Source organism: Triticum dicoccoides, chromosome 5A (assembly GCF_002162155.2).
Source record: "Triticum dicoccoides isolate Atlit2015 ecotype Zavitan chromosome 5A, WEW_v2.0, whole genome shotgun sequence".
In the NCBI taxonomy this organism is placed as follows: domain Eukaryota; kingdom Viridiplantae; phylum Streptophyta; class Magnoliopsida; order Poales; family Poaceae; genus Triticum; species Triticum dicoccoides.
Window position 1 is genome coordinate 525,919,727 of NC_041388.1, and position 27,983 is coordinate 525,947,709.

The 27,983-nt window shown below is 45.0% G+C and overlaps 2 protein-coding genes across 3 annotated transcripts; both read right to left on the minus strand.

Annotated features, from left to right (window-relative positions):
* Nucleotides 1–3,022: 3,022 nt before the first annotated feature.
* LOC119302509 (ycf49-like protein) lies at nt 3,023–4,627 on the minus strand. 2 transcript variants are annotated; one of them, XM_037579542.1, is made up of 5 exons: nt 4,362–4,627; nt 4,176–4,254; nt 3,801–3,869; nt 3,360–3,478; nt 3,023–3,275 (listed from the first exon to the last, which is right to left on the minus strand). In XM_037579542.1, exons 1-4 carry the CDS (start codon nt 4,598–4,600, stop codon nt 3,365–3,367), a joined length of 501 nt encoding a protein of 166 aa, XP_037435439.1. In that variant the 5' UTR covers nt 4,601–4,627; the 3' UTR covers nt 3,023–3,275; nt 3,360–3,364. The 2 variants fall into 2 exon arrangements, with proteins under 2 accessions (XP_037435439.1, XP_037435437.1); XM_037579540.1 differs by having other exon boundaries at nt 3,042–3,478.
* Nucleotides 4,628–4,806: 179 nt separating this feature from the next.
* LOC119302508 (probable sodium/metabolite cotransporter BASS5, chloroplastic) lies at nt 4,807–8,113 on the minus strand. The gene is made up of 8 exons (XM_037579539.1): nt 7,805–8,113; nt 7,548–7,654; nt 7,281–7,411; nt 6,544–6,737; nt 6,196–6,448; nt 5,798–6,051; nt 5,641–5,723; nt 4,807–5,296 (listed from the first exon to the last, which is right to left on the minus strand). The coding sequence occupies exons 1-8, from the start codon at nt 7,935–7,937 to the stop codon at nt 5,231–5,233; spliced, it is 1,221 nt and encodes a 406-aa protein (XP_037435436.1). The 5' UTR covers nt 7,938–8,113; the 3' UTR covers nt 4,807–5,230.
* Between the last annotated feature and the right edge of the window lie 19,870 nt (nt 8,114–27,983).

Here is a 27,983-nt window from a genome sequence, read left to right on the forward strand (position 1 = left end):
GGGGGGTAGCAGAAACCTCATTCTTGTAGGAGTTGTTGTGTTGCTTTGGTCGATCTGGAAAACAAGAAATGTCATGGTTTTTTTAGAGAAAAGTATGTTTTTGGTCCTTCGAGTTCCTTAAAAGTATAGACTTGGTTCCTCAAGATTTTTTGGTATACATTTGGTCCTTTAAGTCTCAAAATCGGATAAGTTTGATGCAAAACCAGATTTTGAGCACGTTGACCAGGTTTGACCGATGAACAGTAAATTCAAAAAAATAGCAAACAATTCAAAAAAATCTGAAATTTTGTGAAAACCAATAAGCTTGGGTGTGCTAGGTGCGTGTAAGTTTGTGTGGTCAAATAACATCCGAGGAGCTCCAGCAAAAAACATTTTTTGGCATTTCTTCTTGTGAGCCAATTTTTTTTTGCCACGAGCTCGTCGAATGTCGAGACACAACACAATTTTTCACGCACCTAGCGCACCCAAGAATCTTGGTTGCCACAAAATTTCAGATATTTTAGAAAAAATTGCTACTTTTTAAAATTTATTGTTCATTGGTCAAACCTAGTCAATGTAGTCAAACCCGGTCAACATGCTCAAAATCTGGTTTTGGACCAAACTTATCCGGTTTTGAGACTTGAAGGACCAAATGTGTATCAAAAAAATTTGAGGGACCAATTCTATACATTTAGGGAACTTGAGGGACCAAGGTAACCTCGCCAAAGAGAGTATTGATCATATGTTCTTTAGTTGTCCCATGGCACGCTATGCATGGGGTACGATTAAAGTGGCCTTTAGTATCGATATGGATTTTAACAAGGTAGATGAGATAGTGGAGCGGGCTATGAATTTTAGGGGGAGTAGCAGAAACCTCGTAGTTGTAGGAGTTGTTGTGTTGCTCTGGTCGATTTACAAAACAAGAAATGCCGCGGCTTTTTCTTATACTCCCTCCATTTCCTTATACAAGGTCAGTATGAAAAATACATTTGGCATATATACAATGCCACTAAGGCTGGTCACAATGGGGAGGAACTTAGGAGTAACATCACACACTCCAATACAACTTTGCTTATGTGGCACATATTTAATGAAGAGAGAGGTGCTTGTGGTGACTAACTAAGGCTGCTGCCAATGCATGAGTGCTTAGATGAGGTGCTAAGCACATTAAATAGCTTAGCAACTATACTTCCCAATGCATAGGTGCTTAGCTTATGGTTGCTAAGCTTGCTTCATTTAATGATTTAGCAACTAAAGCTCTTCATGTATTGGTGGGCTCCCTTCCTTTAAATGTTTTGCCTAGGTTCACGCGCTTAGCATTGGTTCTTCCTGGGGTCACCACACTCATCTCTCTCCTCTTAAATAACTTGCCACATCAGATTTTTTGATTTTTTGCTTACGTGGAAGGCTTAGCACCTGTACAAGATGGAGCATTGGGAGGAGCCTAAGTTACCGGAACATCACACACTCCAAGAAACAATGAGTCTATAATCTAATAAATACATCGTTGCATGACACTACATAGATGTTCCTACCCACTATGGAGGTAGTAACATAGTTTAGGGAAGTGTGTAAGTTACTAGCTTATGTTCTTGCCCATTGTGACCAGCCTAACAGTAACCGAGGCAAAATTTAATGATGTTTTCTTGAACTAGCAATTTATTTAATACTTGCATGCATGTAGTCATAATGACAATGTGCTACTTCCTTCTTATTCCTTCCTTACATGCATGCGGGCACATTAATGATCCCAATTAACAAGAAGAAAAGTTGGCTTGCAAAGTACTCCCTCCGTTCCAAAGTACTTGACTTCCACTTGTCAAAAAATGGATGTACCTATATACTAAAACATGTCTAGATACATTTATATTTTGATAAATGAAAGGCATGTATTGTGGAACAGAGGAAGTAGTCATTAAATTTTACCTAGGTACCTGTATTTGAGTTTGTGGCCTTGTATAATGGAATGGAGGGAGTAAAATAAGTTTTCCTATGATCCTACTACCTCTGTATTAGTTTATTGGTTCCCTTCGTATTTTGTGCCAAACTTTGACCGTAAATTTAACCAACAAAATGTTAATGCATGTCATTAAAATTATATCGTTGAATTTGTATTTGAACATAGTTCCCGATAATATTATTTTTATTATATATAACTAAATTTTTATTAGTTAAAATCATGGTTAAAATATGACACTGAATACGAAGGTAGTACTTGTTAAACCAGCTCGATGGTTGACTTTTTTTAGAGTGGATTGCATAGGCAAGGTATATGAGGAACGCAACTCAGCGGAGCAAACCAGCTGCTGCCAGTTGCAGCTGATATTTTCAGCTGGCGCAGGGAGTGGGCTCCGTTGGTGCTTGGAATTGCTGGATGGAAGGGCAGCAGAGCAAAGGAGGAAAAAAAAGTAAAGAGAAGATAAGGAAGCAGCAAGCTCGACAACGAGGCTGAAAAGTTCTGAGTTTTGAAGCGCAAGAAGTTCTGTTTTTATAGTTTATTATGTGCTGTAGTTTCCCAGTTTTATTGGCACGTAAGGTCTGCTGAAAAACATGGATGTTGGCTCTGTATTATCACTTTCAGCAATGACTCGAGTGCCTTGAAGCTGCTCCCACCCTCCGATGCTGCACCGCAGCTTCCCGATGCGCGACACATGTTGAGTCCGGGTTCCTGCGTCCACCCAAGTGCAGGTTTCATTCCCATGCTAGATGCTTGACCTCTCCCCGCCGTCGACAAGGCACCAGCGACCATTGCCGGCCGTGCATGAACCTGTCCTGGTGCACCGTTGTTTGGCAATAATGCGCATGTGTGCATCATGAACACACGCACGAACCAAAGTACCAGGAAGTGTTTATTTTGTCTCAAAATTTACTAAATTAGCATCATGAGGGAGGGCATCGTCCCACCGAGGCGTAGGGCAATGTGCTTCAAGGGCCTCTTTGTTTCGCAGGAATTTCACATCGAAACGATTCGATCTCTAAACAACGGATAAAAGTATGCAAAGGTGAATGTGAATCAGGTACTAACATTCAGTGATCAGTATCAGACGAGGCACGCTTGCATGTCATTCAAATATGAGAAGTTTAGTAAGTTTCTTCTTACACAAATTTCAGGGTGGATTTTTTTGAACTGACATTTTAATTATAGATGGACAAAAATAAGTTTCTTTCGTTCTGTCAGTAATCCTTTTTATGGTGACCCTCTGAGTAACTTTCTTTGTCTACCTTCTTTGCATCCATCATTTGCATTTTCTCGAATCAGGTGTGACAGATTTACAAATTAAGAACGGTATTCAAATCTACAGAAGAAAAACTCTTAGTAAGAAGGAAAAAGAAGCTGAAGCTTCCACCCGACAGACAGATGTTCGAGAAAGAGTGCATACACAGGTTATGGACTGTTGCTGTTAGTGCTTTCTTGGGACCCTTTGTAGATGCGGTACGCAGCTATGCACATTGTTATGTTACCGATCACTGTAAGCGCACCTTGAAGCGCCACAAGTACCTGTGGAATTCGGACACAAAACATCACAACTAAGGAAAAGGAACATGGGCAGAATAATTCTTTGAAGCACAAATAGCATACTCATTCAGCAAAACTAACAAGCACAAAGAATTCAGGATATAGCTGCTGAAAGCAGTTAGCAATGTCTAGCCCGCTAATTATCAAGTACATTGTGATTATGTTAGTGGAAATATTCAGGGTGACAGTTGACAAGTGAAGACAGCCACAAAATTCGGGACAGGTAGATGATACTATCAAGCAACTAGTGGTAGCAATCAGCAAAGGGGATGCAACTGTTCTGTCTGAAGGTTAAATATCCTACCTCGAGAGACTCTGAATTGTAGAAGAAATGCCACGTGCACGCGCACATCGCTCCGCCGAGAAGCGGAACCTATTATTGGGCAGAAATGCAAGCGTGTTAGTCAACAAGCACATGAACTGTCATCAGCAAAACTTTGCTACTTGCAATGGCCAACTCAACACGCACGGTTCAATAAGGAGGGTGTCTGAAGAAACGCATATGCTTAGTTTGCGGCGAATAAATCATCGAGTAAAGCGAACCAACAATCTGTCAGCATCCTAATAGCAAGCAAATCTTGCAACATTTCACACATTCAGATAGGGATATTATCCGCAGCAAATTCCTTCAGAATATGGCTTCTTCACCAGAAATATCTCTATCGGAGTTTGCACTTACCATCCCCCATGAGAGGCCCTTCCAGCCCTTCAACCCCGTGCGCTCCCCGTAGTCCCAGACCAGCGCCATCGCCGTCACCCTGCAAGTCCAATTCCCCTCCTCAGAGATTTGATCTTTGCAGGAAGCAGAAATAGTTCGGAGCTTCGATAGCAGTGGACTGTGGCAGAGGAAGCATGTAGTACGTACCACTCGGCGACGCTGGAGACGTGGACGGCCCAGGTGGGCAGCGACAGCGCATTCGCCGGCTCGGCCAGCGCCGCGAGCGCCGGCGGCGAGGCCGCGGCCGCGGCCACGGTGGCGGCGGCCGCCGCGAGGGCGACGCCCCTCGCCAGGCGGGCCCCGGGCGGCGGAGGTTTCCGCGGCTCCCGCCGAGATGGGGGCGGGGGCGAGGGCGCCAGTGCTGCCACGAGCCGGAGAGACGCCATGAAGTGGGAAGAGCTTCGCTTTGCTTGGCGTTCACAGAACTCGTGATAGCTTCTGTACAACTGGACCCATCAGTCAGTGCGACTGTACTGTAACCGTACGTGTACCACAAAGTGGCCTGTATTTTCTTTCTTTTTCTGGTTAATAATTTTCAAGCTGCCTTAGAAGCAAAATGAGATGTACTCCGAGACTGCTATCATCATCATCATCATCATCCAAGTTTGCAACTCGATTAATAAGAAAATAAAAACAGCTGCATAGGCAGCACGAGTGGATATTATCATTTTTGTCACAAGAAATGCAAATGGATACCATCATCAGATGATAAATCCACCAGCACGTCGGTTTCTTCTCCCTTTCTATCTTCTGTCAGAATCAACTAGGGAGAGGTTATCCCTATGAATCCTACAATGTTACACAGACATCTTTCCACCAAGGATCAAAGGAAAAGAGAGTGACAAGGATCCAGACGTGTCACGGTGACCCTGGTGCCTCACTTGGCATGGCACCCTGGCCGTCTATGGTCTGCAGTCGTCATCTTTCCACCAAGGATCGGGTTGTTCTTGGCGATTTGGTCAACGCCATCGAAAAATTCGCTGAGAAGTATATCCAGCCCAGTGGTTTTGCGGGGTCTACACTTGTGTTTTCTTGGACCATAGCATGACAAGACCAAACCCCATCAGGGACATGAGCACAACCTACATACAGAGGCAGGAAATATTAACTCCTACTAGTTGATATCTGCGCAACAGATGGTCATAGAAAACAAGTCATGATGCTGTGATTGCAGTGTCCATCATATATGGTACTAAACTAATATTTAGGAAGTGCTTCGTCTGAATAAGCCACCTCGAAACACATGTAACTCTAATTTTCTACAAAGATATTACTCCGTGATACCGTGACGAGATTAAGACAAAACGCCATAGCTGCTCTTTAGATGCAAGTCACTTAAGTTACATTTAAAAGCGAATAATCAAAACGGTTCATGCTTAATGCGGATATAAAAGCAACAGATGAGGCCTTGGAGGAGTACACATACTGATACTGCTGGAGGCACTCCCACCAGAGGGTCTGGGAAGAACCTGTTTGCTAAAGCAAGAGCAAGAAGGCTACTTTGCATCCCTGTAGGAAATATTGGTAAGACAAGAAGCAACTGCAAACAACAAATCGTAATCCAATTGCAAAAAACAACATACCTGTCTCAAAAGATATCGTTCTTTGCAGGGCCTTCACATCAGCTGACTTGCGGAACCAAGTACCAGCAAGATGATACCCAGCTACAAAAGATGTTGTATGGAATGCAAAAAGCAGAAACACAATGGATAGTCCATACGGTGACAAAACAGCCTTGATATTTATAGCCAATGGTGAGCCAACACATAAAGCAGTCACAAACACCGATAGTGGAGGGAGAAATGGCTGGATAGCCGAACAGAGTCTTGGGAGAAATCTTCATAGTATAAAAAACACTAAGTTAGATGCATTAGATATTTACTCCAGGTGGGCAGCAAAAGATAAAAGGCACATAGCATAGACTGTGTCAGATCTAGCACAGTTATCTCTCATACTTCAGACAGAGAAATTAAGTGGGTACCTATTCAGAAGCAATCCAGCTGCAATTGGAGCAACCACTATTTGGACAATGCTGGACATCATTCCTACAACGTCAACAGGTAATTTCTTGCCGATAAGCAAGTAAGATAAAGTTGGGGTAAAAAAAACCGCACTAGCTGTCGACAACGATGTCATAACAATGCTGAGGGGAGCCATATGTGGATCGGTCAGGAACGTCGCATAGTTTGACAGTTGTGCTCCGCTCACACATGAAACCAACATGATACCAGCACCTAGAAACAAGTCCAAGTCAGGGTTCACTTCACTACGCTGCCTTCGATGTCCCTTATGAAGTCATGCTAAAACATAGTAAATTCAAATCTCCTACCTACAGCAGTAGGAAGGTTGAAAGTTGTAACTGCAAGAGTGCCAAATAGGAATCCAAAGAAAGGCTTGGCAATAAACTGTCCAATATAGCCAGCAGCGATAGCACCTGGCCTTTTTATTGCTTCAATGAAGTCCTTGACGCTTGAATTGACACCTACAGCAAACATCAAGAACCCCAATGCCGGTGCGTAGTATCTGCCAGGTTATTAGCACACAGTCACGCTCATACACAAATGTAAGTAGCCCTTAGTACTAGCACAACAATGATTGTATTACATCAAGCATGCTATCAGCATATGTTTTGAGCTACTGAATGGTTGGGTTTACATGTTCCTGGAGTTTTCAGTTGTACTTGTGGAATGCAGCCCTGTCCCTTGACTGGCCTTACCCGGTGAGTCATTTGATTTATTAGATTGAAGTTTAAATATTTCAGAATCACTCTTTCAGATGATAAATTGTAGTTTTCCTTGTTCCTTCACAAGTATGGTATCAGTTGAGTTCCCAATGAACACGCCCAAACTGTACTTTAATTTGTGTTTGCTTTCCTAATACCTCAACAGGTACCATCTCTCTAACTTAATTGAGTCAATTGAACATTTATCCATCGTCAATTCGTCATATCCCTGTTCACTGTACCCAGTGAATTCAAACTAGTGTAAAAAGCGTAATTGAGCTGGTCTTTGGGAGAAAGCAGACAGAGCTAAATCAGAGCAAACAGCGAAAGCATGGCAAGACAACCTGGTTGTGAACCATGTAAACGAAGGTGGGTACAGCAGCGCAAGAATGGTGCTCCCCAGCACTACATGGGGAATAATGGAGTTGGCACTCTTGAGAATCTTGAGAAAATCAACTCTGCCCTCCTCCACACCCTGCAAGATACAAGTCTGAAACTGTTAAACATGAAGCAGGCAGCCACAGAAGCGAACTATTACTAATATTCTGCTAGAAACAAAAGTGTACTATTACTAATATTGCTACTCGCCAAGTACTGCATCAGAAGGGCACCTGCAGAGGAGAAGGTGACGCAGCGCCCACCCCACTGCGATCTTGCTGGAACGAACCACCGGCCTTGGCCCAGACTCGTCCCCTGATGGGCACCCCAGATCCCTGCTCTGCTTGGAAACAAGAACCATCGAACAGAAGTCAGTACCACCAAGAATCTCTGAAGATTGCAGCCCGCGACCACAGGGGATCTCCAGACTATCGTACACGAGACTCCACCAATCTACACGGCATGGAAAGCTCTGGCCCAGGGCACCTACCCCATGAAACGCGCGGCGGCGAGGCCTCGCGGGGAGCCAGCGAGACCCGATCCGCCATCCCGCCGAGCTGCCGCCGGCCGGCCGACGGGCAGGAGCTCGAGAAGTGGGCCCGCCTCACGACGGCGGGTGCCATTTGACCACGGTGATAGCGAGGAGGGGGAGAGGGTTCAGGTTGTGTGTGAGTGGGTTTCAGAGCTCGGAGCAGGATGACGTCAGATCGAGGGGATGGAGAGGAGACGGCGCCGGAGATTGGCCGCAGTTTGGGACAGGGACATGAAGATCGTTATACTACTACTGACTGCGGATTAGCGCCTTCTGATTTGGATTTAAGCGAGTAGCGTGGAGATAGTGGGGTAGGAGTAGTACATCACCACCTCGTGTCACGTCAGTAACCCGCAAACAAAATCGTGTCACGCCAGATTTTTCACGTGATGTCAGCTGAGAGAGCGGAGTCGTTACTCGGGGACTACGGTGGTTCATTCGCACCATAAGAGCATCTCCATCGGATGATAGAGAGAGAATTTAGGGCACCAAATGTTCTACCGTGCCAGGTATCTAAAATAGGGCACAAGAAAAAATTCCTGCCGTAGCAGATGACGTCTAATAGGGCACCAAATAAACATGATTGCATATTTTCGTCATTTTCAAACTGCCGATTGTCCAGTTCAATAACATCGGACTCAACATCAATCATCGGACTCTAGCTTGATCACCCCATAGGGACCTGCCTCGTCCTCTTTCTTGATCGTCCTCTCCTTGAGATCCTCGTTCCTCCTGGCAAAGAATTCGCGCTTCACCTCCACGAGGTGTGGATTGGCCTCGGCGAATCTCGTCATAGGAACCGCATCATTCGCATGGGCGATGTGTTGCTTCACGACTAGGCGGTCTTCATTCTCCCCTTTGCGGGACACATACCGCACATCGAGAGCGAGGAACTCCACCTTTGTGACACTCGGAACATCAACGGCGTTCAGCTCGGACCTCGTATGGTGGAACCTTCAAGCCACGGGGGCGTACATGCGGGCGACGAGCTCCGGGGTGTCGTAGGTGTCGAGCCACGTCCGTCGCCCGTCGCATGAGATTTCGGCGGCGTAGCGGCCGGACTGCCGGAGCCGAGCGTCACGGAAACCTGTGTTGCTCGCGGGATGGCGTCATCCTTGGAGAGCAGTGGGGAAGACGAATTCGGCGAACAACGGCGAGGCGATAAATCCTACGAATAGCGGTGGTCGATTCAATCGATGCGGCAGATGGATTCAGTCGATGCGGTCGATGGATCGCGCATGGGGTGGTGCAGCGGTTGCGAGGGGCGTGGATCCGGAGGGGTGGTGCGACAGTGGTTGTGGTTGTCGGAATTGATCAATGCACTAGCGACTGAATGGGGTGGTGCGGCGGCCAAAACAGTTGATGCAACAGATGGATCTGACGCGGGGCGGCACGACGGTGGCAGGGGGCTTGAATCCGACGCAAGGCGGTGCCGGCGGAATTGAAGGTAGCACCGCCGCGCGGAGGCAACAATTGTGGGGTTGAAATTTTACCCTGCGGTTGGGTTGGGCGTGGTCGTTGTTTTGTTTTGCGGCAGTCGGGCAACTACTTTATATTTACAACATTTGGGGCAATATGGGGCTGCCTCGTTTTCTTTTGCATCATCATATAGGAATAGGGCATGTGTCGGAGTAGTGTTTTTGGGTCCAACTGCCTGAAAATGGTTCTTGGGCACTAGCCCTACTTTGCATCATGTGTTGAAAATGCTCTTAGGGCAACTCCAACGCAGATCACCAAATCACTTGTAAATGTTTTGACTAGATCGTCCAGACATTTTTAGCCATCCAACGACGATCATCAAATTTGTCCAGACCGGTCCGGACATCCAAAATTTCACAAACCGTCACCAATCAGTATGTCTGCCACGTCGGACTTCGATGCCCTGGACTCACCTATAACCCATCTCTCTTCGTGTTGTCCCGACATTCACCGGGGGGCGGAGCCCGAGAAGCCTACTTTTGCGCTCCACATTCAACCCGTCGCTCCATCTATCCCAGTTATTTAAGTCGGGCTGCCACACCCCAAAACTCTACCCCTCTAAGCCCTTTTCTCACTATCTGAGACACCATTCAACCACCTGTTCACCCCTCACATTCATGTCTGTCGTTCGCCGTCGCGATGGCCCGGTCCTATGCCATGTGGTACAGGAGCTCAGAGGAGGAGGAGGAGGAGGGCGACCCATGGCCATGGTGGAGATCGCCATGGAGTAGGAGCATGCACCCGCGTCGCTGGAGGAGCCGATAGTGTCCGGGTTCATCATGCTTCAGGCGAGGTGACACTATGACCAGGTGTTGGAGGAGGAGAAGGAGCAGGCGCACACACCAATGGAGGAGCCACCAATGGACGTGTTCAAGATGTTGGGGAATGTTGCACGGGAAACAAAAAATTTCCTACGCTCACCAAGATCGATCTAGGAGATGAACAACTAAGAGAGGAGAGATTGCATCTACATACCCTTGTAGATCGCTAAGCGGAAGCGTTAAGAAACGCGGTTGATGTAGTCGAACGTCTTCGGAATCCAATCACGATTCGTTCATGAACTCCCGATCAAGTGCCGAACGAACAACACCTCTGAGTTTAGCACACGTGCGGCTCGGCGGCGTCCTCTCCTTCTTGATCCAGCAAGTGAGAGAGAGGAGGTAGATGAGATCTGAACCAACACGACAGTGTGGTGGTGGTGGTTGATACGTCTCCAACGTATCTATAATTTTTGATTGCTCCATGCTATATTATATACTGTTTTGGACAATATTGGACTTTATTATCCACTTTTATATTATTTTTGGGACTAACCTATTAACCGGAGGCCCAGCCCAGAATTGTTGTTTTTTGCCTATTTCAGTGTTTCGAAGAAAAGGATATCAAACAGAGTCGAAACGGAATGAAACCAACTAGAGAAGTTATATTTGGAAGGAAAGCTACCGGAAAAACTTGGAGTGCACGTCAGGAAAGAGACAAGGGAGCCACGAGGCTGGGGGCGCGCCCTCCACCCTCATGGGCCCCTCGTGGCTCCCCTGACGTACTTCTTTCACCCATATATACCCACGTACCCTAAAGCTTCTGAAGAACAGAATAGATTGGGAGTTCCGCCGCCGCAAGCCTCTGTAGCCACCAAAACCCAATCGGGACCCTGTTCCGGCACCCTGCCAGAGGGGGAAACCCTCACCGGTGGCCATCTTCATCATCCCGGCACTCTCCATGACGAGGAGGGAGTAGTTCACCCTCGGGGCTGAGGGTATGTACAAGTAGCTATGTGTTTGATCTCTCTCTCTCTCGTGTTCTTGATTTGGCACGATCTTGATGTATCACGAGCTTTGCTATTATAGTTGGATCTTATGTTTCTTCTCCCCCTCTACTCTCTTGTAATGGATTGAGTTTTCCCTTTGAAGTAATCTTATCGGATTGAGTCTTTAATGATTTGAGAACACTTGATGTATGTCTTGCCGTGCGTATCTGTGGTGACAATGGGATATCACGTGATTCACTTGATGTATGTTTTGGTGGTCAACTTGCGGGTTCCGCCCATGAACCTATGCATAGGGGTTGGCACATGTTTTCGTCTTGATTCTCCGGTAGAAACTTTGGGGCACTCTTTGAGGTTCTATGTGTTGGTTGAATAGATGAATCTGAGATTGTGTGATGCATATCATATAATCATACCCACGGATACTTGAGGTGACATTGGAGTATCTAGGTGACATTAGGGTTTTGGTTGATTTGGGTCTTAAGGTGTTAATCTAGTACTAACTCTAGGGTTGTTTGTGACACTTATAGGAATAGCCCAACGGATTGATTGGAAAGGATAACTTTGAGGTGGTTTCATACCCTACCATAATCCCTTCGTTTGTTCTCCGCTACTAGTGACTTTGGAGTGACTCTTTGTTGCATGTTGAGGGATAGTTATATGATCCAATTATATTATTATTGTTGAGAGAACTTGCACTAGTGAAAGTATGAACCCTAGGCCTTGTTTCAATGCATTGCAATATTGTTTACGCTCACTTTTATCGCTTGTTACCTTGCTGTTTTTATACTTTCAGATTACAAAAATCTATATCTACCATCCATATTGCACTTGTATCATCATCTCTTTGTCGAACTAGTGCACCTATACAATTTACCATTATATTGGATGTGTTGGGGACACAAGAGACTCTTTGTTATTTGGTTGCAGGGTTGCTTGAGAGAGACCATCTTCATCCTACGCCTCCCACGGATTGATAAACCTTAGGTCATCCACTTGAGGGGAATTTTCTACTGTCCTACAAACCTCTGCACTTGGAGTCCCAACAACGTCTACAAGAAGAAGGTTGTGTAGTAGACATCAAGCTCTTTTTTGGCGCCGTTGCCGGGGAGGTGAGTGCTTGAAGGTATATCTTTAGATCTTGCAATCAAATCTTTTTCTTTCTTGTTTTAGCACTAGTTTAGTTTATAAAAGAAAACTACAAAAAAATGAAATTGAGTTTACCTCATACGCTTCATCTTTTTAATATCTTTCGTGAGTATGATGGAAAGGAAAATTGTGCCAAAGTGTTAGAAGAAGAATGCATTAAAATGCTTGGCACTAAATCTTTGAATGATGAGCATGATTGCAATGTTGTTAGTATGAACTCCTTGAATATCCATGGTACTAATGATGATTGCACTAGTTATGATGAAAATGCCTCCTATAAACATGTCAATTTTTGTGGAGTGCATTGGGTTTGCAAGTACACACCAAATAGGGAAGATAGATATTGCAAGAGGCATAAGTACTTAGAAACTAAATTGTTGCAAGAAAGTCTTGATGATTGCGCTGAAAGATTCAATATTTATCGCGCACCTTGTGAACTTTGCAATGATAATGATGGCCATATCATATCACTTATATTGATTGCATGTGATGTTTATCTTTTATACATCTTATTTAGCTTTGATTGACGGTAGCATTATAAGATGATCTCTCACTAAATTTCAAGATAAAAGTGTTCTCCCTGAGTATGCACCGTTGCCAAAGTTTGTTGTGCCGAGACACCACGTGATGATCGGGTGTGATAAGCTCTACGTCCATCTACAACGGGTGCAAGCCAGTTTTGCACACGCATAATACTCGGGTTAAACTTGACGAGCCTAGCATATGCAGATATGGCCTCCGAACACTAAGACCAAAAGGTCGAGCGTGAATCATATAGTAGATATGATCAACATAGTGATGTTCACCATTGAAAACTACTCCATCTCACGTGATGATCGGACATGGTTTAGTTGATTTGGATCACGTGATCACTTAGATGATTAGAGGGATGTCTATCTAAGTGGGAGTTCTTAAGTAATATGATTAATTGAACTTAAATTTATCATGAACTTAGTACCTGATAGTATTTTGCTTGTCTATGTTGATTGTAGATAGATGGCCCGTGTTGTTGTTCCATTGAATTTTAATGCGTTCCTTGAGAAAGCAAAGTTGAAAGATGATGGTAGCAATTACACGGACTGGGTTCGTAACTTGAGGATCATCCTCATTGCTGCACAGAAGAATTACGTCCTGGAAGCACCGCTAGGTGCCAAACCTGCTGTAGGAGCAACACCAGATGTTATGAACGTCTGGCAGAGCAAAGCTGATGACTACTCGATAGTTCAGTGTGCCATGCTTTACGCCTTAGAACTGGGACTTCAACGATGTTTTGAACGTCATGGAGCATATGAGATGTTCGAGGAGTTGAAGTTAATATTTCAAGCAAATGCCCGGATTGAGAGATATGAAGTCTCCAATAAGTTCTACAGCTGCAAGATGGAGGAGAATAGTTCTGTCAGTGAGCATATACTCAGAATGTCTGGGTATAACAATCACTTGATTCAAATGGGAGTTAATCTTCCGGATGATAGCGTCATTGATAGAATTCTTCAATCACTGCCACCAAGCTACAAGAGCTTCGTGATGAACTATAACATGCAAGGGATGGATAAGACGATTCCCGAGCTCTTCACAATGCTAAAGGCCGCAGAGGTAGAAATCAAGAAGGAGCATCAAGTGTTGATGGTCAATGAGACCACCAGTTTCAAGAAAAAGGGCAAAGGGAAGAAGAAGGGGAACTTCAAGAAGAACAGCAAACAAGTTGTTGCTCAAGAGAAGAAACCAAAGTCTGGACCTAAGCCTGAGACTGAGTGCTTCTACTTCAAGCAGACTAGTCACTGGAAGCGGGACTGCCCCAAGTATTTGGCGGATAAGAAGGATGGCAAGGTGAACAAAGGTATATTGATATACATGTTATTGATGTGTACCTTACCAGAGCTCGCAGTAGCACCTGGGTATTTGATACTGGTTCTGTTGCTAATATTTGCAACTCGAAACAGGGACTACGGATTAAGCGAAGACTGGCTAAGGACGAGGTGACGATGCGTGTGGGAAATGGTTCCAAAGTCGATGTGATCGTCGTCGGCACGCTACCTATACATCTACCTTCGGGATTAGTTTTAGACCTAAATAATTGTTATTTGGTGCCAACGTTGAGCATGAACATTATATCTGGATCTTGTTTGATGCCAGACGATTATTCATTTAAATCTGAGAATAATGGTTGTTCTAATTATATGAGTAATATCTTTTATGGTCATGCACCCTTGAAGAGTGGTCTATTTTTGTTGAATCTCGATAGTAGTGATACACATACTCATAATGTTGAAGCCAAAAGATGCAGAGTTGATAATGATAGTGCAACTTATTTGTGGCACTGCCATTTGGGTCATATTGGTGTAAAGCGCGTGAAGAAACTCCATACTGATGGACTTTTCGAATCACTTGGTACTTGCGAACCGTGCCTCATGGGCAAGATGACTAAAACGCCGTTCTCCGGAACTATGGAGCGAGCAACTGATTTGTTGGAAATCATACATACTGATGTATGTGGTCCAATGAATGTTGAGGCTCGCGGCGGGTATCGTTATTTTCTCACCTTCATAGATGATTTAAGCAGTATGGGTATATCTACTTAATGAAACATAAGTCTGAAACATTTGAAAAGTTCAAAGAATTTCAGAGTGAAGTTGAAAATCATCATAACAAGAAAATAAAGTTTCTACGATCGGATCATGGAGGAGAATATTTGAGTTACGAGTTTGGTCTACATTTGAAACAATGCAGAATAGTTTCGCAACTCACGCCACCCGGAACACCACAGCCTAATGGTATGTCCGAACGTCGTAGTCGTACTTTACTAGACATGGTGCGATCTATGATGTCTCTTACTGATTTATCGCTATCGTTTTGGGGTTATGCTTTAGAGACAACTGCATTCACGTTAAATAGGGCACCATCGAAATCCGTTGGGACGACGCCTTATGAACTGTGGTTTGGCAAGAAACCAAAGTTGTCGTTTCTTAAAGTTTGGGGCTGCGATGCTTATGTGAAAAAGCTTCAACCTGATAAGCTCGAACCCAAATCGGAGAAATGTGTCTTCATATGATACCCAAAGGAAACTGTTGGGTACACCTTTCTAGAGAATGCAAGACATTCATTGCCAAGAATGGATCCTTTCTAGAGAAGGAGTTTCTCTCGAAAGAAGTGAGTGGGAGGAAAGTAGAACTTGATGAGGAAACCGGTTCCTGTGACGTCTACACCAATTAGTGAGGAAGTTAATGATGATGATCATGAAACTTCAGATAAAGTTGTTACTGAACCTCGTAGGTCAACCAGAGTAAGATCCGCACTAGAGTGGTATGGCAATCCTGTTCTGGAGGTTATGTTACTAGACCATGATGAACCTACGAACTATGAAGAAGCGATGGTGAGCCCAGACTCCGCAAAATGGCTTGAGGCCATGAAATCTGAGATGGGATCCATGTATGAGAACAAAGTGTGGACTTTAGTTGACTTACCCGATGATTGGCAAGCCATCGAGAATAAATGGATCTTCAAGAAGAAGACTGACGGTGACGGTAATGTTACTGTCTATAAAGTTCGACTTGTTGCAAAAGGTTTTCGACAAGTTCAAGGGATTGACTACGATGAGACCTTCTCACCTGTAGCGATGCTTAAGTCTGTCCAAATCATGTTAGCAATTGCCGCATTTTATGATTATGAAATTTGGCAAATGGATGTCAAAACTGCATTCCTGAATGGATTTCTAGAAGAAGAGTTGTATATGATGCAGCCGGAAGGTTTTGTCGATCCAAAGGGAGCTAACAAAGTGTGCAAGCTCCAGCGATCCATTTATGGACTGGTGCAAGCCTCTCGGAGTTGGAATAAACATTTTGATAGTGTGATCAAAGCATATGGTTTTATACAGACTTTTGGAGAAGCCTGTATTTACAAGAAAGTGAGTGGGAGCTCTATAGCATTTCTGATATTATATGTGGATGACATATTGTTGATTGGAAATGATATAGAATTTCTGGATAGCATAAAAGGATATCTGAATAAGAGTTGTTCAATGAAGGACCTCGGTGAAGCTACTTATATATTGGGCATCAAGATCTATAGAGATAGATCAAGACGCTTAATTGGACTTTCACAAAGCACATACCTTGACAAAGTTTTGAAGAAGTTCAAAATGGATCAACCAAAGAAAGGGTTCTTGCCTGTGTTACAAGGTGTGAAGTTGAGTAAGACTCAATGCCCGACCACTGCAGAAGATAGAGAGAAAATGAAAGATGTTCCCTATGCTTCAGCCATAGGCTCTATCATGTATGCAATGCTGTGTACTAGACCAGATGTGTGCCTTGCTATTAGTTTAGCAGGGAGGTACCAAAGTAATCCAGGAGTGGATCACTGGACAACGGTCAAGAACATCCTGAAATACTTGAAGAGGACTAAGGATATGTTTCTCATTTATGGAGGTGATAAAGAGCTTGTCGTAAATGCTTACGTCAATGCAAGCTTTGACACTGATTCAGACAATTCTAAATCGCAAACTGGATACGTATTTAAATTGAACGGTGGAGCTGTCAGTTGGTGTAGTTCTAAACAAAGCGTCGTGGCAGGATCTACATGTGAAGTGGAGTACATAGCTGCTTCGGAAGCAGCAAATGAAGGAGTCTGGATGAAGGAGTTCATATCCGATCTAGGTGTCATACCTAGTGCATCGGGTCCAATGAAAATCTTTTGTGACAATACTAGTGCAATTACCTTGGCAAAGGAATCCAGATTTCACAAGAGAACCAAGCACATCAAGAGACGCTTCAACTCCATCCGGGATCAAGTCCAGGTGGGAGACATAGAGATTTGCAAGATACATACAGATCTGAATGTTGTAGACCCATTGACAAAGCCTCTTCCATGAGCAAAACATGATCAGCACCAAGACTCCATGGATGTTAGAATCATTACTGTGTAATCTAGATTATTGACTCTAGTGCAAGTGGGAGAATGAAGGAAATATGCCCTAGAGGCAATAATAAAGTTATTATTTATTTCCTTATATCATGATAAATGTTTATTATTCATGCTAGAATTGTATTAACCGGAAACATAATACTTGTGTGAATACATAGACAAACAGAGTGTCACTAGTATGCCTCTACTTGACTAGCTCGTTGATCAAAGATGATTATGTTTCCTAGCCATAGACCTGAGTTGTCATTTGATTAACGGGATCACATCATTAGGAGAATGATGTGATTGACTTGACCCATTCCGTTAGCTTAGCACTTGATCGTTTAGTATTCTGCTATTGCTTTCTTCATGACTTATACAAGTTCCAATGACTATGAGATTATGCAACTCCCGTTTATCGGAGGAACACTTTGTGTACTACCAAACGTCACAACGTAACTGGGTGATTATAAAGGTGCTCTACAGGTGTCTCCGAAGGTACTTGTTGGGTTGGCGTATTTCGAGATTAGGATTTGTCACTCCAATTGTCGGAGATGTATCTCTATGCCCACTCGGTAATGCACATCACTACAAGCCTTGCAAGCATTGCAACTAATGAATTAGTTGCGGGATGATGTATTACGGAACGAGTAAAGAGACTTGCCGGTAACGAGATTGAACTAGGTATTGAGATACCGACGATCAAATCTCGGGCAAGTAACATACCGATGACAAAGGGCACTACATATGTTGTTATGCGGTTTGACCGATAAAGATCTTCGTAGAATATGTGGGAGCCAATATGAGCATCCAGGTTCCGCTATTGGTTATTGACCGGAGACGTGTCCCTGTCATGTCTACATAGTTCTTGAACCCATAGGGTCCGCACGCTTAAAGTTTGATGACAGTTATATTATGAGTATTTGTTTTTTGATGTACCGAAGGTAGTTCGGAGTCCCGGATGTGATCACGGACATGACGAGGAGTCTCGAAATGGTCGAGACATAAAGATCAATATATTGGACGACTATGTTTAGACACCAGAATGGTTTCGGGGAGTTCCGGGCATATACCAGAGTACCGGGGGGTTACCGAAACCCCCCGGGGAGACTAATGGTCCTATTGGGCCCTAGCGGAGAAGAGGAGGGGCAGCCAAGGGCAGCTGCTCATCCCCTTCCCCCAGTCCGAATTGGACAAGGAGGGGGGCGGCACCCCCCTTTCCTTTCCCCCTCTCTCTCCTTCCCTCTCCTCTCCTACTGCCACTTGCAAGGGGGGAGTCCTACTCCTGGTGGGAGTAGGACTCCTCATGGGGCGTGCCTAGGGTGGCCGCCCCCCTCCTCCTCCTCCTCCACTCCTTTATATACGGGGAGGGAGGCGCCCCTTGGAGACACAACAATTGATCCCTTGGATCTCTTAGCCGTGTGCGGTGCCCCCCTCCACCATATTCCACCTCGATAATATCGTAGCGGTGCTTAGGCGAAGCCCTGCGTCGGTAGCATCATCAACACCGTCAGCACACCATCGTGCTGACGGAACTCTCCCTAAGCTCGGCTGGATCGGAGTTCGTGGGACGTCATCGAGTTGAACATGTGCAGAACTCGGAGGTGTCGTACGTTCGATACTTGATCGGTCGGATCGTGAAGACGTACGACTACATCAACCACGTTGTGCTAACGCTTCCGCTTTCGGTCTACGAGGGTACGTGGACACACTCTCCCCTCTCGTTGCTATGCATCACCATGATCTTGCATGTGCTTAGGAATTTTTTTGAAATTACTACGTTCCCCAACACGGTCAGCGAAGTCCTGCACCGTAGAGGTGAAGGGAAGGCGGCCGAGCTCCGCCAGGCGGCTCCCGGGAACCGGAGGTCCAAAGCGAAGGATGCAAAGCTCGCGAAGCGCTCCCAAGGGGTCATGGCGCCCTCATCCTGCTCGAGAGCGTAATACCACGTCTGGGCCGCGCCGCGGAGGTGGTAAGAGGCGAGCCAGGTCCGCTCCGATGCGAGGGTGCACTGCCCGCGAAAGAACTTGTTGCAATGGTTGAGCCAGTTGAGGGGGTCCTCCGTGCCGTCATATGTGGCGAAGTCGATCTTGGCGAACCGCGGCGGTCCCTGGGTCGGAGCGCCGTGTCGAGCTAGCTCGGAGGTGCGGAGCAGCAAGGCGGGTAGCGCCTGGTCGGGGTACTCCGGGTAGGGACCCACTGAGCTCGATGGCCCAATGAACTGCGGAAACAGGGTCGGCTGCTCCGGAGCCGTGGTGTAGACCGGCGATGGCGAAGACCCAGCCGCCCAAGCTAGTAGGGGCGATGGGGAGGGCGGGAACCGGACCTGATGGATCGGCAGTCCGGCCGGTGAGGATGCCCCCGAGTTGGGCAGCGGCGGCGCCGGTGGTTGCAGCGTCGGTTGTGGCGGTTGGACGGGCGCGTCGGTGGTCCTGGGGGAAGACGGTGGCTGCAGATGCCATAGGGGGGCTGCAGCGGACGGCGCCGGTAGATGCCACCGAGTGGCCGTGGCCGGAGGGGTCCTGCCGGGGTGACCCGCTTGGAACGGCAGCAGCGGCAGCCTTGTGCAGGCCGACGTATGATGTCTACTACGCAACCTTCTTCTTGTAGACGTTGTTGGGCCTCCAAGTGCAGAGGTTTGTAGGACAGTAGCAAATTTCCCTCAAGTGGATGACCTAAGGTTTATCAATCCGTGGGAGGCGTAGGATGAAGATGGTCTCTCCCAAGCAACCCTGCAACCAAGTAACAAAGAGTCTCTTGTGTCCCCAACACACCCAATACAATGGTAAATTGTATAGGTGCACTAGTTCGGCGAAGAGATGGTGATACAAGTGCAATATGGATGGTAGATATAGGTTTTTGTAATCTAAAAATATAAAAACAGCAAGGTAGCAAGCGATAAAAGTGAGCGTAGACGGTATTGCAATGCTAGGAAACAAGGCCTAGGGTTCATACTTTCACTAGTGCAAGTTCTCTCAACAATAATAACATAGTTGGATCACATAACTATCCCTCAACATGCAACAAAGAGTCACTCCAAAGTCACTAATAGCGGAGAACAAACGAAGAGATTATGGTAGGGTACGAAATCACCTCAAAGTTATTCTTTCCGATCAATCCATTGGGCTATTCCTATAAGTGTCACAAACAGCCCTAGAGTTCATAGTAAAATAACACCTTAAGACACACATCAACCAAAACCCTAATGTCACCTAGATACTCCAATGTCACCTCAAGTATCCGTGGGTATGATTATATGATATGCATCACACAATCTCAGATTCATCTATTCAACCAACACATAGAATCTCAAAGAGTTCCCCAAAGTTTCTACCGGAGAATCAAGATGAAAACGTGTGCCAACCCCTATGCATAGGTTCATGGGCGGAACCCGCAAGTTAATCACCAAAACATACATCAAGTGGATCAATAGAATACCCCATTGTCACCACGGGTATCCTACGCAAGACATACATCAAGTGTTCTAAAATCATTAAAAGACTCAATCCGATAAGATAACTTCAAAGAGGAAACTCAATCCATTACAAAAGAGTAGAGGGGGAGAAACATCATAAGATCCAACTATAGTAGCAAAGCTCGCGATACATCAAGATCGTATCACCTCAAGAACACGAGAGAGAGAGAGAGAGATCAAACACATAGCTACTGGTACATACCCTCAGCCCCGAGGGTGAACTACTCCCTCCTCGTCATGGAGAGCGCCGGGATGATGAAGATGGCCACCGGTGAGGGTTCCCCCCTCCGGCAAGGTGCCGGAACAGGGTCCCGATTAGTTTTTGGTGGCTACAGAGGCTTGCGGCGGCGGAACTCCCCATCTATTCTGTTCCCCGAAGGTTTTAGGGTATATTGGTATATATAGGAGGAAGAAATACATCAGGGGAGCCACGAGGGGCCCACGAGGGTGCAGGGCGCGCCCAGGGGGTGGGCGCACCCCCTGCCTCATGCCTTCCTCGTTGCTTCCCTGACGTGCACTCCAAGCCCCCTGGATTGCTTCCGTTCCAAAAATAACTTTCCTGAAGGTTTCATTCCGTTTGGACTCCGTTTGATATTCCTTTTGTGCGAAACACTGAAACAAGGGAAAAACAGGAACTGGCACTAGGCTCTGGGTCAATAGATTAGTCCCAAATGTAATATAAAAGTGCATAATAAAGACCATAAACATCCAAGATGGATAATATAATAGCATGAAACAATAAAAAATTATAGATACATTGGAGACGTATCAGCATCCCCAAGCGCAATTACTGCTCGTCCTCGAGTAGGTAAATGATAAAAACAGAATTTTTGATGTGGAATGCTACTAGGCATAATTTCAATGTAATTCTTCTTAATAGTGGTATGAATATTCAGATCCGAAAGATTCAAGATGAAAGTTCAATATTGACATAAAAATAATAATACTTCAAGCATACTAACTAAGCAATTATGTCCTCTCAAAATAACATGGCCAAAGAAAGTTCATCCCTACAAAATCATATAGTTTAGTCATGCTCCATTTTCGTCACACAAGAATGATGTCATCTTGCACAACCCCGATGACAAGCCAAGCAATTGTTTCATACTTTATTAATCTCAAACTTTTTCGACCTTCATGCATTACATGAGCGTGAGCCATGGATATAGCACTATGGGTGGAATAGAATATAATGATGGGGGTTATGTGGAGAAGATAAAAAGGGAGAAAGTCTCACATCAACGAGGCTAATCAATGAGCTATGGAGATGCCCATTGATTGATGTTAATGCAAGGAGTAGGGATTGCCATGCAACGGATGCACTAGAGCTATAAATGTATTAAAGCTCAACAAAAGAAACTAAGTGGGTGTGCATCCAACTTTCTTGCTCACGAAGACCTAGGGCATTTAAGGAAGCCATCGTTGGAATATACAAGCCAAGTTCTATAATGAAAAGTTCCCACTAGTATATGAAAGTGACAAAACAAGAGACTCTCTATCTTGAAGATCATGGTGCTACTTTGAAGCACAAGTGTGGTAAAAAGGATAGTAACATTGTCCCTTCTCTCTTTTTCTCTCATTTTTTCGGGCCTTCTCTTTTTTATGGCCTTTCTCCTTTTTTTACCTCACTTGGGACAATGCTCTAGAAAATGATGATCATCACACTTCTATTTATTAAAACTCAATGATTACAACTTGATATTAGAACAAAGTATGACTCCATATGAATGCCTCCGGCGGTGTACCAGGATATGCAATGAACCAAGAGTGACATGTATGAAAGAATTATGAACGGTGGCTTTGCCACAAATACGATGTCAACTACATGATTATGCAAAGCAATATGACAATGATGAACATGTCATGATAAACGGAACGGTGGAAAGTTGCATGGCAATATATCTCGGAATGGCTATGGAAATGCCATAATAGGTAGGTATGGTGGCTGTTTTGAGGAAGATGTAAGGAGTTTTATATGTGAAAGTGCATATCATATCACGGGGTTTGGATGCACCGGCGAAGTTTGCACCAACTCTCAATGTGAGAAAGGGCAATGCACGGTACCGAAGAGGCTAGCAATGATGGAAAGGTGAGAGTGCGTATAATCCATGGACTCAACATTAGTCATAAAGAACTCACATACTTATTGTAAAAATCTACAAGTCATCAAAAACCAAGCACTACACGCATGTGTTGGAAATATGCCCTAGAGGCAATAACAAATTAGTTATTATTATTATATTTCCTTGTTCATGATAATCATTTATTATCCATGCTAGAATTGTATTGATAGGAAACTCAGATACATGTGTGGATACATAGACAACACCATGTCCCTAGTAAGCCTCTAGTTGACTAGCTCGTTGATCAATAGATGGTTAGGTTTCCTGACCATGGACATTGGATGTCGTTCATAACGGGATCACATCATTAGGAGAATGATGTGATGGACAAGACCCAATCCTAAGCCTAGCACAAGATCGTGTAGTTTGTATGCTAAAGCTTTTCTAATGTCAAGTATCATTTCCTTAGACCGTGAGATTGTGCAACTCCCGGATACCGTAGGAATGCTTTGGGTGTACCAAACGTCACAACGTAACTGGGTGGCTACAAAGGTGCACTACGAGTATCTCCGAAAGTGTCTGTTGGGTTGGCACGAATCGAGATTGGGATTTGTCACTCCGTGTAACGGAGAGGTATCTCTGGGCCCACTCGGTAGGACATCATCATAATGTGCACACATCATCTAGGAGTTGATCACGGGATGATGTGTTACGGAACGAGTAAAGAGACTTGCCGGTAACGAGATTGAACAAGGTATCGGGATACCGACGATCGAATCTCGGGCAAGTATCATACCAGTAGACAAGTATACGGGATTGATTGAATCCTTGACATCGTGGTTCATCCGATGAGATCATCGTGGAACATGTGGGAGCCAACATGGGTATCCAGATCCCGCTGTTGGTTATTGACCAGAGAGATGTCTCGGTCATGTCTGCATGATTCCCGAGCCCGTAGGGTCTACACACTTAAGGTTCGATGACGCTAGGGTTATAGGGAAGGTATGTACGCGGTTACCAAATGTTGTTTGGAGTCCTGGATGAGATCTCGGACATCACGAGGAGTTCCGGAATGGTCCGGAGGTGAAGATTGATATATTGGACGAAGGGTTTTGGAGTCCGGAAGTGTTCCGGAGGTACCGGGTGATGACCAGCATGACCGAAAGGTATTTCGGGAGCCCCGGCAAGTGTTGGGGGGGCTTCATGGGCCAAGGGAAGGGGGAAAACCAGCCCACTAAGGGGCTGTGCGCCCCCTCACCTATTCCCACGTGACCAGGGGGTTTGGGGCGCCCCATCTAGGGTTCCCACCTCCTGGCTTGGGGGCCAAGTCACCCAAGGGGGAGATCCCATCTGCCCTGGCCGCCGCCCCCCTAGGGGAAACGCTAGGGCGCCTCCCCTCCCCCTTGCCCCTATATATATAGTGGAGGTTTTGGCGCTGCCCAACACACGAGTCTCTCTCTCCCAAGGCGCAGCCCTACCTCTCTCCCTCCTCGTCTCTTGTAGTGCTTGGCGAAGCCCTGCTGGAGTACCGCGCTCCTCCACCACCACCACGCCGTCGTGCTGCTGCTGGACGGAGTCTTCCCCAACCTCTCCCTCTCTCCTTGCTGGATCAAGGCATGGGAGACGTCACCGGGCTGCACGTGTGTTGAACATGGAGGCACCGTTGTTCGGCGCTTAGATCGGAATCGACCGTGATCTGAATCGCCACGAGTACGACTACCTCATCCGCGTTTTGCAACGCTTCCGCTTAGCGATCTACAAGGGTATGTAGATGCACTCCCCTTCCCCTCATTGCTAGATTACTCCATAGATTGATCTTGGTGATGCGTAGAAAATTTTAAATTTCTGCTACGATCCCCAACAGTGGCATCATGAGCTAGGTCTATGCATAGTTTCTATGCACGAGTAGAACACAAGTTGTTGTGGGCGTCGATTTTTTCAATTTACTTGCTGTTACTAGTCTTATCTTGATTCGGCGGCATCGTGGGATGAAGCGGCCCGGACCGACATTACACGTACTCTTACATGAGACAGGTTCCACTGACTGACATGCACTAGTTGCATAAGGTGGCTAGCGGGTGTCTGTCTCTCCCACTTTAGTCAGATCGGATTCGATGAAAAGGGTCCTTATGAAGGGTAAATAGAAATTGGCATATCACGTTGTGGTTTTGGCGTAGGTAAGAAACGTTCTTGCTAAGAAACCTATAGCAGCCACGTAAAAATTTGCAACAACAATTAGAGAACGTCTAACTTGTTTTTGCAGCATATACCGTGTGATGTGATATGGCCAAAAGGATGTGATGAATGATATATGTGATGTATGAGATTGATCATGTTCTAGTAATAGGAATCACAACTTGCATGTCGATGAGTATGACAACCGGCAGGAGCCATAGGAGTTGTCTTAATTTATTTATGACCTGCGTGTCAACATAAACATCATGTAATTACTTTACTTCATTGCTAACCGTTAGCCGTAGTAGTAGAAGTAATAGTTGGCGAGACAACTTCACGAAGACATGATGATGGAGATCATGATGATGGAGATCATGGTGTCATGTTGGTGACGATGATGATCATGGCGCCCCGAAGATGGAGATCAAAAGGAGCAAAATGATATTGGCCATATCATGTCACTATTTGATTGCATGTGATGTTTATCATGTTTTACATCTTATTTGCTTAGAACGACGATAGCTTAAATAATATGATCCCTCGCAATAATTTCAAGAAAGTGTTCCCCCTAACTGTGCACCATTGCGAAGGTTCGTTGTTTTGAAGCACCACGTGAAGATCAGGTGTGATAGATTCTAACGTTCGAATACAACGGGTGTAAGCCAGATTTACACACGCAATACACTTAGGTTGACTTGACGAGCCTAGCATGTACAGACATGGCCTCGGAACACGGAAGACCGAAAGGTCAAACATGAGTCGTATAGAAGATACGATCAACATGAAGATGTTCACCGATGATGACTAGTCCGTCTCACGTGATGATCGGACACGGCCTAGTTGACTCGGATCATGTATCACTTAGATGACTAGAGGGATGTCTATCTGAGTGGGAGTTCATTATATAATTTGATTAGATGAACTTATTTATCATGAACAATAGTCTAAGTTGTCTTTGCAAAAAGGTTGTAGATCAATAGCTCGTGTTGTAGCTCCCTGTTTCAATACATTCCTAGAGAAATATTAAGTTGAAAGATATTGTAAGCAATGATGCGGACTAGGTCCGTTGCCTGAGGAGTGTCCTCACTGCTACACAGAAGGCTTATGTCTTTGATGCACCGCTCGGTGTGCCAACCCCTCCAGCGTCGTCTGTGGATGTTATGAACATCTGACAAATACGTCTTGATGACTACTTGATAGTTAAGTGCACCATACTTTACGGCTTAGAATCGGGATTCCAATGACGTTTTGAACGCCATAGAACATATGAGATGTTCCAAGAGCTGAAATTGAGATTTCAGGCTCATGCCCGTGTTGAGAGGTATGAGACCTCTAACAAGTTCTTTGCCTACAAGATGGAGGAGAATAGCTCAGCTAGTGAGCATGTGCTCAGAATGTCTGGGTGCTACAATCACTTGAATCAAGTGGGAGTTAAACTTCCAGATAAGATAGTGATTGATAGAGTTCTCTAGTAACTATCACTAAGCTACTAGATCTTCGTGATGAACTATGACATGCAAGGGATGGAGATGATCCCTGAGCTGTTTGCGGTGCTTAAGACCGCAAAAAGTAGAAATAAAGAAGGAGCATCAAGTGTTGATGGTTTAACAAGACCACTGGTTTCAAGAAGGGCAAGGGCTAGAAGGGAAAATTCATGAATGGCAAACCAGTTGCCGCTCCAGTGAAGGAATCCAAGGTTGAACCCAAACCGGAGACTAAATGCTTCTATTGTAAGGGGAACGGTCACTGGTAGCGGAACTACCCCAAATGCATGGTAGATAAGAAGGCTGGCAACTTCAATAAAGTATATACGTGTTATTAATGTGTACCTTACTAGTACTCCTGGTAGCACCTGGGTATTGGATAGCGGTTCAATTGCTATTATTGGTGACTTGAAGCAAAAGCTACGGACTAAACGGAGACTGGCTAAGGGCGAGGTGACGAGTGTGTTTGAAGTGTTTCCAAAGTTGATGAGATCACCATCGCACGCTCCATCTGCCTTCGGGATTAGTATTGAACCTAGATAAATGTTATCAGGTGTCTACGTTGAGCATGAATATGATTAGATCATGTTCATTGCAATACGGTTATTCATTTAAGTTAGAGAATAATGGTTATTCTGTTTACATGAATAATACCTTTCATGGTCATGCACCCTATGTGAATGGTTGATTGAATCTCGGTCGTGGTAATACACATGTTCACGCCAAAAGATGTAGAGTTAATAATGATAGTACCACTTTCTTGTGGCACTGCCGCTTAGGTCATATTGGCGTAAGATGCATGAAGAAACTCCATGTCGATGGATGTTTGGAGTCACTTGATTTTGAATCGCTTGACACATGCGAGCCATGCCTCATGGGCAGGATGACTAAGACCCCGTTTTCAGGTACAATGAAATGGGCAAGTGACTTGTTGGAAATCGTACATGCTGATGTGTGTGATCCAATAAGAATTGAGGCGTGCGGTGGACATCGTTATTTTCTCGTCCTCACTGACGATTTGAGTAGATATGGGTATATTTACTTAATGAAGCACAAGTCTGAAATGTTTGAAAAAGTTCAAGCAATTTCAGAGTGAAGTTAAGAACCATCATAACAAGAAGATCAAATTCTTACGATCTGATCGATGGAGAATTTCTGAGTTATGAGTTTGGCAATCACTTAACACATTGTGAAATTGTTTCACAGTTGACACCACCTGGAACACCACAGCGTAATGGCGTGTCCGGACGTCGTAATCAAACCTTATGAGATATGGTGCGATCTATGATGTCTCTTACCGATCTACCACTATCATTTTGAGGTTATGCGTTAGAGACAGTTGCATTCACTTTAGATAGGGCACCATCTAAGTCCGTTGAGACAACGTCTTATGGACATTGGTTTGGCAAGAAACCGAAGTTGTCGTTTCTAAATATTTGGTGCTGCGATGCTTAAGGCTTTAGCCGAAAAAGCTCGAACCAAAAGCGGACAAATACATCTTCATAGGATACCCAAAGGTAATAGTTGGGTATACCTTATATCTCAGATCCGAGGGCAAAGTGTTTGTCGCTAAGAACGGGTCCTTTCTCGAGAAGGAGTTTCTCTCGAAAGAATTGAGTGGGAGGAAGATAGAACTTGATGAGGTTGTTGA